General features: G+C 48.7%; 1 protein-coding gene across 3 annotated transcripts in view; it reads right to left on the bottom strand.

The window, feature by feature from the left end:
* The window catches only part of WNT2B (Wnt family member 2B), a 22,185-nt gene that overhangs the window by 4,486 nt on the left and 6,039 nt on the right, over nucleotides 1-11,660 (bottom strand). The window contains exons 1-4 of one of the 3 annotated variants that reach the window (XM_024764866.1): nucleotides 11,127-11,647; nucleotides 4,985-5,205; nucleotides 3,651-3,928; nucleotides 2,685-2,949 (exon numbers count right to left, since the gene is read on the bottom strand). In XM_024764866.1, coding sequence (XP_024620634.1) covers nucleotides 2,685-2,949; nucleotides 3,651-3,928; nucleotides 4,985-5,205; nucleotides 11,127-11,314 — 952 coding nt within the window. In that variant the 5' untranslated portion in view covers nucleotides 11,315-11,647. Of the gene's footprint in view, nucleotides 1-2,684; nucleotides 2,950-3,650; nucleotides 3,929-4,984; nucleotides 5,206-7,706; nucleotides 7,728-11,126; nucleotides 11,648-11,660 lie in introns of those variants that run through there. The other 2 variants (XM_024764868.1, XM_024764867.1) reach the window with 2 other exon arrangements.

Below are 11,660 nucleotides of genomic sequence, written 5' to 3'. Positions count from 1 at the left end.
CAAAAGAAGGAAGAGGGACACAAATAAAAAAAAAAAAAAAAAAAAAAAACCTAGCCTATAATTTACCTTTTCTAAGAAGCCTTGTTACAACTCTGATCCAGTTACCATTTGTTAATATTTCGGTCCTTAGTTTATATTTCATTAAGTTGTACTATACAAGAAAGTAGTATAGCATGGCCATTAAAAATTTAATACATGTGCCTCATGTCAAATTGTCTAGGATTAAAACCTAATTCTGCACTTCTTAGTTGTGTGATCTAGCAAGTTAGTTGATCTCTCTGGGCTTTAGTTTTCTTATAATAGCACCTAACTCAGTAGACAGTTATATCTATAATCTCTGATCAACTGAGGGGGCGAACTGATAAGCATTACTGGCAGGAGGCTTCTCCCTAAGGAATTCCTAAAGAATATCCCTTGCCTTACCCCTTATGGTAGGAACCCTTGAAGGGTAGGGATTGTGTTATTCCCCCTGCACAGAGAATGCTCACAACCTCACAACCTGACTGATTTTTGCAAAAGAGATGCTGCCAACAGATCACAAAATCATAGCATTTTAGATGGAATGGATCCTAGAGAATATCTACTTCACCTCTTTCCCAGAGATGGGAACATAACTAGCCTGGGGGTTCAAGAAGGGTATGAATAAATTAACTGATTTCTATAGCAGTAGTCTCCACATTCCACTGAATATGGAAAGAAAATGCTAGTACTTCTATATTTGTTTTTGGGCTCATCAATTTAAAATATCTACTTTGTATGTATGTTTTATAATGTACATTTTAGTACAATGAAACATAGATATAATTCATAAGTAAATATACATATATTGGAGGCACATGTTCAGATTTTTTTTTAATGATAGGAGTACACAAGCCAAAATGTTAAGAGACCACTGCTCTAGAGTGTAGGCTGACTAGGTCTACTATATATGTTATCCGCCTGATTTCAAGGGCTAGGTCTTAACGTCATTCTCTTGTGCACCAGAAGCCTCTTCTATGCTCTGGAGCCAAGCAATCCAATGTAGTAGCCACTAGCCAAATATGGTCATTTAGATTAAGTTAATGAAAATTAAATAAATTTTAATACTTAGCTCCTCAGTCACACTAGCTACATTTCAAGTGCTGAATAATCACATGTTACTAAGTGGCTACTGTATTGGAGAGCACAGATGTAGAATATTTCTATCATCACAGAAAGTTCAATGGGACAGTACTGCTTTGGAGGGAATTCCTGGCTCCATACTCCCTTCTGGGATGACTTGTACCCTTTGAATTCCAGGCTCCACTGTGGGTTTTATGAGACCTATGTTACGCCTCTGAGAACAACCAACACACATATGACTCATCCTCCCTCCTAACTCCAAAGATCCTTCCCCAAAGGTGCATTTTAGGATGACAGCATAGGCTTACACCCTGGATGTTGTGGAATTATTTCTAGGCATTTAGAGAGTAGCCCTCTGAATTATACCACATGGGAAGAAAACAAACTTAGTGGCAGGAAATCACCAGGAGAATCAGAAGTGCTTTCTTAGCATTTTTTCTCCTAGCACCCTTCAAAGTACACAAACTACTTTCTCTGTGTCTTGGGTAGAGCCTCACCCTGTTTCTGTGCCCAGTTTTGCTCCAAGCTAATTGCTTCTCCAGGAATGACACTGATAGGTGAAAACAAATAGTATAGAAGACAGCTAAGGGTTTTGGCTTCCCCTTACCGAGGTCCTGACTGCTGAGACTACAGAGAAGAGTCTGGGAGCCCATAACAATAACCAGGGGAAGAACAGTTCTGTTGCATAGCAGGTGGTTCCCAGTTTAACCTATCTGAACCTGAAATATGAGCCAAGATGGTTAGCTTCCACTCTTTCAGGGGAACACCACATCACCTTCCAGCATTCCCAAGAATTCCACCACAAATATATGCAACAGATTCAAGAATGATTTGCTGCTTTCTGCTGATGGTTAGCTTTTGGTAGGGATCTCCTCTCTCCTTGCTTCCTCAACTCCATTTTAGAATCTTCAGTGGCAGCACACTGGATAAGCCCTTTCAAGGTCATTCATGGTGTATTTCTTACTACCTTTCTGTCTTTAATCTTCCTTACCCAAAACCTTCACTCAGATTAATCTGCTCTCTGTTCCCAGAACAGATCATGTGCTTTCCCACCTACCACTCTACTCATGTGTAGAGAATATCCACCTGTTCTTCTCTCTAGCTATCCAGATAATCCCCACACTTTAAGAAACAGCTTAAATTCCACATTTTCAAGTAAACTTTTCTTAATTTCTCTCTTTTGCAGTTGCATTTGTCTACCTGTTATATCTCATTTCTTTAGCTAGATTGTAAAGAGCCAAAACTTAGTCTGTATCTTATGCTTCTGTATAGCCCATACATTGTTTGGTACTGAAATGGGTGATTGACTTAAAACATTCACTTAGTAGTACCTACTATATCCCAGATGCTGGGAATATAAAGGAGTGATAGATGACCTCAGGCCTCAAGGAGCTCAGTGTCTTCTCCTCTCTAGGCAGCTTTGGGCCTGGCAGACTGAGGCATAAATCAACAATCTTATTACAAGGTTTTCACGTCTGACTGGCTTCTCCAACCTCCTTCCCTAACTCCTGAGACCGTGATTAACTAGAGGTGCCTGCACTAAAAATCAGGGCTCCATGTTTCTACCTACTTTCCTTACTCACCTGCAGCCTTGTCCAAGACGCAGTAGTCTGGAGAGTTGTCAAAGTAGACAAGGTCAGTCCGGGTAGCACGGCGATAGCCTTGGCGGGCTGCTGTGAAGTTTGCGCCATCCTGGGTGGCCGTTACCTGCACAGCCCCGTCATAGCGCCGCCGCAGGTAATCACCTGTGCGGCGGAAGTCTGAGAGTGCACGCCAGCAGGTGCGCAGAGTACAGGAGCCACTCACGCCATGGCACTTACACTCCAGCTTCAGAAACCGCCGCACAGCCTGGGAGGTGGGGAGGCAGGTAAGGGAAAGGCAGCCAGTCAGGGTACTTTATGGTCATCCCTAGGACTAAAAGCATGAGTGCCCTGAGGTCTGCTGGTCCTGGGCCTGGTTGGCTAGTGGAGCCATCGGTTGTCCTCTCCCCAGTCAGATTCCACCCATTCTTCCCGATCAAATTCAAGAACCTCTTTTTCCAGGAAACCTTCCTAGACCAACAGTGCTTTCCTTTTCATGATAGCCCATTTGAACTTTAAAGCCCCAGGATTCTGTTCATAATTATGGCACATCCTCCACTTTTCATGTGTTTTAGAGTTCAAGGTACCATGCCTTCTGCTTTTGTTGCATGTCATTTTCCAGCACAGTACTAGGCCAGTATAGGAAGTGCTCAAAGACCAGTGCACTGACTAGAACAAGCTTTTAGCCTCCTCAGACTTTAGGAGGTGATTCTTTTTTTCTTAAAAAGTTATTTCCCTTCTTTTCTCCACCTTTCTCTAATTTCCACCTATGTGAAGATTCTTTATGCTCCAGGTTGAACCTAGGCATTCCTAAGGTCCCTTGCACTTACTGCTCCTGTTCCAGGGGTTGGGGCTTTTGGAAGTAATCCAGAAGCCTTCAGTGCTTCCACCTTCACATTTACTCCATGATCATACATACTGGCCACTCCCAGCCAATATGAATGTACATGCACAGACATGAGTACTGACCGTGCGACCACAGCGATTGTTATGTAAGTTCATGAGAGCCCGTGCATCCTTAAGCCTCTTCTCCTTGGCATCCACGAAGGCTTTGGCAAAACGAACACCATAGTGGATGTTGTCACTGCAGCCACCCCAGTCGAAGTCTCCACGTTGGTCATGATGTCGGCCACGGGTGTAGGGGTCACAGCTGCACACACTCAGTTCACCCTGGCTACAGGCACGAGTGATAGCATGGACCACCCCTGCTGATGAGATGGCATATACAAATGCTGCCTCCCGGCTACCTAGAGAGAGAAAGGTAGAAGTGTGTTTCAGGAAAGAGGCCCTTGTCTGTCCCCTTCTTTAGCCCACACAACCTTCAACTCTGAAACCTCTTCTCCTTTTCTTTCCCAGGGCAACCCCTGTACCTCCTTTATTCAAGGTACCCTTCCCTTCCAAGAGCATTCCCCAGTGAATCTGACCTCTTCCCCTCAGCCCTCACAACTCTCTATCCGCTTCTTTGTATGTCTGACCTCTTGGGCTGACCTGTACTCCTGTTTCCTTCCAAACTCCCTGGGTCCATCCATTGAAAAGTTTCACAGTGAATCATTCCCTCCCACTGAGTGCCAACCCCGGCTTAGCAAAGCCAGCCTTAGTCCACATTCCAGGCCTTTTCAGGCCCACTCTGCTGGACAGTTCCCCTACAATGGAGACCCCAGCCCAGGGGTCATCCTATTTGAAGAGATATGCTACTTTCCCCAGCCTGCTTTCTTCCTTCCCTGCTCTTGGGGATTGATGAATCATCATCACTCTTGTCCCTCTGACACCTCCACATTCTCATCTCATTCCCTTTCTGCTAGTTTACTGTTTAGCTCTGCTTAGCTCTTTTGCTGAGCCAGGTCCAAGCCGCTGACTCTCCAAATATTTACATATCACCTTTCTGTTTATTCCTTGCTCCAATTATTATAGTGTTGGGAGTGGTGGGGTGAGGGTAGTGACGGTGTTGGTAAGAACAGAGCAGCCATTTCCAGTCCTCAGCCTTACAGTGCATGGATATCCGCAGGCTGGGGGTTGGGGAGGGGAAGGAAAAGGGAGGAAGAAGGATGGAGGTACCAGGGAATGCTGTTCCTTTGACCCATCATCCCAGAACACTGGGATTTAAAAGGGTCACTGCCTACATATAACATATATAAGGTACTGAGGGTCTGTTTCCAACTGTATCCTGGGCTCTGCCCACAATTCTTATTCTGATTATGAAGTAGTGTGCAGGAGAGGAGAGAGGAGCTCATGCCTATACTAGCCACTCACCACCCCAAGCATAGAAAGAGAAGGAGCTGGGGCAGGGTGGAAGAGGCCCCTACTTCTGAGCATGACACGGCCAAAGACAGTGTGGTCCCGGTCCAGGGTGGTGCAGTTCCAGCGATGGTGGCGGAACTGGTGCTGACACTCTCGGATCCATTCTCGGGCACCCTCGCCCACCGAGCGCATGATGTCTGGGTAACGCTGGCACAGCTGCCGCTGCCGGCTCACCAGGCCAGGGATATTGTCACAGATCACTCGGGCCCCCAGCGCCCCGATGTACCTGCAAGGTGGAGATGGCCCTGTCAGAGCATCCTGGCTTTATTCTGCATTAGGAGAAGGGGAGGAAAGGTTTGGCATTCAAACCTTGAGAGGTTCCTTCCCCTTCCTCCAACCAAGGCCGATATTCCCCAAGGCCAATGGGGAGAACCGATCCTCACAAGCTCTGGAGAAATAATTAAGCAGTTGCAGAGAGAGTAATTGAGTGGTCTCTCACCATTACCAGTTCCCCAGCCAAAGGCCAAAATGACACACACTCCCAGAACACAGGCTAGGCATGTGTCACATACACAGAAGCTGTGGGCATGTCACACAAACCTCATTGCCTGTTTATTTAATAAACATTAAGAGCCTCGTGGAAAAATAAACTTAATAAAACTAGAGTCTGAGACAACATTGTTATACCCACATGTCAGAGGCACGTCCTGCGTGGCTGGTCCATAAAGACATGGTATGGGAGACGGATGGAGACAGGGAGGAGTCAGTGGGAAGAGATATAGTGGGCAATTTTGAGTGACGTTTACAGCTCTAGTCAGACCCGTGTAGCTAAGAGTCCTTATTCCCAATCCCGAGGTCTGGGGAGGATGACCCCCCACCCCAAATCTCCTCCCCACACCCTTTGTTTCAAGGTCCCATGACCTTTTTTAACTAATGAGTCTTTAAAAATCATCCTTCCCAACTTAAAGGGCATAATGTCCTGGATGAATCTACATGGGCAGAGGGCTGTTTGCAGCGGGAAACCGAAGACCAAGATTAAGCAACAGCGTGACACTCCCCATATTCCAGTCCCCAATCTGCCCAATGTGAACAATTATAAGAAGATCAGTTGGGTGAGCTCATAAAAGATAGGTGAGTTGCTAGAGTCATTCTCAGTTTTCTCAAGGAAGTAGTTTTTCTTCATTCAAACACTTTTTAGCCCTGGACTCCACCACAAGCCTCAGGAAGAACATTTCAGAGAGAGGACAGGAGTTCATCATCACCTTTTTTCCCCACAAGGCCACCAAATGAGATCTGACCCATACACCCACTTCTCACTCCCTTTCCATCTCTCCAGCACCCAGCACATACATGCCTTGATTTGCTGTGAATTCTCTATTCTCCCGTCCTAACACATCAAAGGGACGCCTTCTCGCCCCTTTTCTGAACAGATGGGGACCATGGAGGGCAGTTGCTGCTACAGACAGAAAAGATTTGATTTGGGCTGTGAATGAGCCTGTGGTTTGGGAAGGGCCCCAAAATGGGCCTAGAAGTGGGTGAGGAGAAGGGAGGGCAGCCAGTGGGGAGAAGGGAAAAGCTGGACTGCCCTGGGCTTTATGTTCTCTGCAACACTCCCCCCCACCCGGCCCCCTGCATTTGTAAACGCAGCCCTCACCCACAGACTGGATCACCACTGGTGATACCAACTCAAACACAAGGAGGGCTGATGTTTGCCTCTTCTGGAATTCAGCAGGGCTGATGGGGCCCATCTGTCCCAGGGAGGGGTGAGAGGGCTGGTCCACCACTAACAAATCCCATGGAATCAGCATCCCCAGCACTGTCCATCAGGGCAACAGCTTCCAGGAACAAACAAAATAAACACCCTGGGCTGGGCCAGGCCGGAAAGGGCTGCCTGACGCACAGCCGGGAGTTACACCCACTGCTGCGGTGCTTTGTTTGGAGAATCAAGACCGTTGGAGTTGGAGCCTGTCCCTGTCTCACCACCATTCTGCTTCCTCAGTTCACCCCCGAGTACTGCTCTAGGCAATGGGTGTTTGTTGTTTTGTTGTTTTTTTTTTTTAACTGGGGCTTGGGAAGACAGGGGTTGGATGGGAATGGGAGACCAGTAATCCAGCCCTCATGAGACAGTGTGGAGTGGGGCATGCCAAACCCTGGTAAAAAGTCCTTCCTGTGGTCTGACTTAACTCCATTCTGCTGCAGCCCACATCGGTCCTTCCTGTTACATCCTCACTGAGCGTGGGAACATCTGTTCAGTAAGACAGGAAGATAATTTTCTTTACTACCACCCTTATCCCACTAAGTAGCTGCTTCAAGATTCTGCAGAGCAGGGCACTTGCCTCCTGACCAGTGGTCAGCACCTTGCAGTCAGTGTGGGGGCCTCCAGCAAGGCAGCCTGAGGCCCAGGTCATCCCCCTCTCAATTCAGCGCATGCCTACAAAATGCCTACCATGTGCCAAGCACTGAGCTCATCTGTTAGGGGCACAAAGATATTTAAGGCATTTCCCAGCTGATGGGCTGGTAGAAGGGTGAGATGCCCCTGACTCTGTAGCTGTTTCCCTTCCAGAAGTTTTTACTTCCTTCCCAGCTTCCTGCTCCAGAATGCTCTCTTTACCTGCTTTTGACCAATTCATACCCCTTCCTTTGACAAAGTGACTCATGCCCTGTTCTAGCTCCTTGCTACTCAGAGTGTGGTCCCCAGAACAGCAGTATCAGCATCTCCTGGGAATCTGTTAGAAATGCAGAGCCTCAGGCCCCATTCCATCCCTACTGAACTGGTATTTTACCCACCTCCTCAGGTGATTAGGACATGCTGCTCTATGAAGGCAGGGAGTTTTGTCTGTTTTGTTCACTTCAGTATCCCCAGTACCTAGAACAATGTCTGGCACAAAGCAGGTACTTAATAACTATTTGGTGAAAAAAACAAAACCTGACTGCTCTGATTTATCCCCAACTCCCCTCTCCTCCTAGCTAGCCATAGGCTTCATTTCAATTATAGCTTTATTCCTTGTTGACATTGCAGATGTTTTAGGTTTGTGTCTTTTTAATGAGGCTAGAGGTCCTCTTTTTTATTTACCCCCTTTCTTTTACAGTCTTTAGTGCATGTACATGGTTTAGCTCAGCCCATATAAGGCTTTGGACACAAGGATAAAACAATTATTCTCCCTAAATATCTTAATACAATATCATTTATATGATACTTTACAGTTCACAAAACATTTTTCTTCACAAAAATCCTATGAGAGAGAGATTTTCATTTTACAGGTGAAGAAACTGAGGTCACAAAGATTAACAATACCCAGCTCTGTCCATCAGGGCTAGTCAGAGGAGAACTGGGGTGAACCAAGGACATCTGACTCCAAAGTCCAAGCTCATTTTCAATTCCAAGCCTAAGAGAGGCACACAGTGCTTATTAACCAGGAGTAGACCAATCTGGCTCCAAAATTGGTGTGAACTTGAATGTCGTACTACGCCCCTCCTATCCTTCACTTTCTTCATGTGTGAAATGGGGATAATAATATTATCTGCCTCACTGGATTATTTTGGGGATTGTAAAAGATGATGCTTATAGGTGCTTAGCCACAGTGTCTGGAGCTTAGGAAGGGCTCATTAAATGGCAGCTGTGGTTGATAACAATAATGTTAATATCGGGGAATTCCCCGGGCGGTCCAGGTCGCTCCAGGTCTGGGAACTAAGATCCCACAAGCCCCTGGCATGGCCCCAAAACAAAAAAAAAAACAATAATGTTAATGTCATGATATCACTTTGTTCCTCCTGTAAATCCACAGTCCTGAACACAGTCCTGCTCTTGTGATTCCTTACATCCCAGCCCCTGCAGAATACAAAATAGTACAGGGAGGCACATGCCAGGAGACCCCTATTTCTTGTTCTCTTTTTCATAGATTAAGAAGAGACCACCCGTTTCCTCCTTCAGTTAAAGGTCGGGAGAGGAAGGGAGTGGTTGGAGAGTAAGGGGAAGGGCTGTGAGGAAGATCAGACTGTTAGCTGGTGATAGTGATGACATTCTGCTCCTGAGCGGAACATGGACACACAGAGTCAACAGGCATCTCTTCAGGGGGTTGTACAGAATATCAATCTTGCTGGGGTTTTTTCCTAAGAGAAAGAGAGATAATCACCTTGGGTCCTGACCTGCTTTTGGAAAGCAGCTTTCTACTTTATCCCAGAAGTGACTGACCACTGAGGCAGGCATCTGGGGCTTGCAGCTGTGACCCCTGTGAGGCAAGGAGACTGAAATGACCTGTGCACTCACTGCCCATCCTGGCCCTGTGGCTGCCTTCCTCCATTTCACAGGGACTGCTGAATCCCTCTGTATCACCCGCCCACCTCCCTCCCTAGCTAGCTCTTCCACCCAGGAGTTTTTCCAAAATCTTTAATATGAACCACATGGGGGAGAGTAGTAGAGGGAGAAAGGAAAAGGGAGAAGGAGTAGCCAAGGGGACAAAATGCGGACTAGGAAGAACCCCAATTGGGTTTTTAGGAATGACTACCAGGATGCTGAAATTACCAGAGTGACACTTCCTCACCTAAACACCATGTGGACCAAGGCTGCCTTCCAAATTGGTAAGAAGCAATCAAGAGTCCCTAAAAGCAAATTGTCATCTGGAATGGATAAAGATGCACAGTGGTCACTTCATCCTTTCTCTACAGGGCCTCTGAAGACACAAGTCCCCAGCCAGACTGAGACCATGAAGGTAAAGGGTGGCTTTAATCTCACTCTGAAGTTTGAAAGGCTTTTCTCCTCGTCCCCTTCTTCCTTTTCCCTTTCTAAAGGAATGTTTCAAGCCAGATGTAAGATATGGGCCTCCCTGCTCCCCCATCCAGAACCCCCCTCCTTGCCTTCCCCAACACTGCAGAGATAAAAAGATCCAAAGGAGAGATTTTCCTGAGACAGGAAAAACGGGGGGTGTGTGGGGGGGTGATGGGGATGGAGAAAGTTGCATCTTGAAATGATAGGAATCTGCAGCCCAAGCTCGCTGGCCCCTCAGCCAGCTACCCCTCACCCTTCCAGCCAAGATTCCAAATCCGGAGGAGAGAAGCCACAGGGTGCAAGGGGAAAAGAGACCACACTTTGTGGAGGAGGGGAGGATTGGGGGGAGGGGCAGAGTAAGGAAAGGAACGGGGCACTGCATGGGTAGAGAGAGGCAATAGCCCAGTCCAAGCGGCCAGTTTAATTGGGGGGTGAAGAGGAAAGACAAGAGGACTGAGTCGTTTCTCAGTCCCACTCTCCCCCTGCTCAGCCCCCAGACGGTGGGGGAGGAGAGAGAACAGCTCTTTCTTCTGGGAGAAAACGATGAGTGCCATCCAGAGCTTTCGTAGGTAAGGGGATCCGAAAAGAATAGATAATCCAGTGGACTTTTAATTCCTTTTGCCTCATCTGCCGTCTTGTGAAGTGTCCGGACTCTTAAGGCCTGCAGGAAATCTGAGGAGAGGATCTCTTAATGCTTTGAGACTCTAGAAGCCGCTAGTTCTTGGAGGGGAAAGATGGGAGATGGGACCATCTGGGGAAGGAAGAGAAGGAAGAAGGGAGGGTGATATCAAGGTTCGAAGTGAGATCCTCAAAACAGACTGAATGTCTGAAGTATGCAAACCCAAGTGTTTTGTTTGCTTTAGTTGTGGGAGTTAATGGGGGTAATTTTTGCCTCAATTCCATTTCTAAACCTTGCGCCGGGTGCTCCTGCCTCAACCAAAGCCTTACTGCGTTATGGGATGAGGGTAGACTAGCGAGAGGCTCGTCTGCCCTTGCCATCTGCCCCTTTCTCCACCTCCCCCGTGTGGGGGGCCAACCTTAGGGGATCAGGAGGCCCTCTTGGACGGCCACCGCGGCCCCAGATGGGCGACTGGTTCCTTGAATCCATCCTGAGAGAAACTCGTAAGGTAGCTTTTGCCCTAAGAGGATTGAGCTGAAATACAGGAGGTCTGGGAAGCCTCGATTACCGGGCGTCCTTTTTCCAAATACCCAGCGCCCTCATCACCAGACGGGGAAGGAGCGGCGCCCCCTTATCCACTCCCCGCCCCCCTGCGCCCTTCCGCGACTTCAGTGACAGCCCTGCACGGATCGTCTCTGACTCCGTCAAAGCGACAACCTGGTCTCCTGAGCAGCGGGGTGTTGGGAGCTGTATACTCCCTTTCGGCGCGTCCGGCCTCTCTAACCCAGCACCTCACCCTCCCAGCCCTGAGAGCCACACTTACCACCAGGACGTGTCTACGCGGGCCGGCAGCAGCAGCAGCAGCAGCAGCAGGCGGCAAGCAAGACTTAGGCGGGCCGAAGCCCGAGAGCCGTCGGGGCTCGTGGGTCTAGGCGCGGGCGCGGAGACAGGGGCGCGGACGCGCCGAAAGGGGAGCTGCGCGGCTTCCTCCGCACCACCCGGCCTCAGCATAGCTCCCCGAAGACTCCCGCCACGCGGCCCGGAGGGGCGTGGACGGGCCACCGGCTGAGGGTAGTCAGGCTGCTCCCACTTCACCCCCCTGGGGGGCCATAAGTCTCGCCGGCGGCTGGGGACCTAAGGGCACCAAAAGTCCAGAAGTCGGGGCGCCAGGTCCCGGAGAGGGGCGCAGGGAGAGGTGTCCGGAAGCCTACGACGCCGCGCCGAGCTCGGGATCTGGGGCACGCTGCCTGGGCTGAGATGCGGTGTCACGGGGTCGGCGGCGCGGAGTGGGGCTGCGGACAGAGTGTGCCGACAGCTCCTTCGGCCGCGGGCTCTCATTGGACGGCGCGGGGCGGGG

The sequence above is a fragment of the Neophocaena asiaeorientalis genome, unplaced genomic scaffold, assembly GCF_003031525.2.
Source record: "Neophocaena asiaeorientalis asiaeorientalis breed wild unplaced genomic scaffold, Neophocaena_asiaeorientalis_V1.1 scaffold62, whole genome shotgun sequence".
NCBI classification, from domain to species: Eukaryota; Metazoa; Chordata; class Mammalia; order Artiodactyla; family Phocoenidae; genus Neophocaena; species Neophocaena asiaeorientalis.
This window is presented reverse-complemented; position numbering and strand designations above follow the sequence as displayed.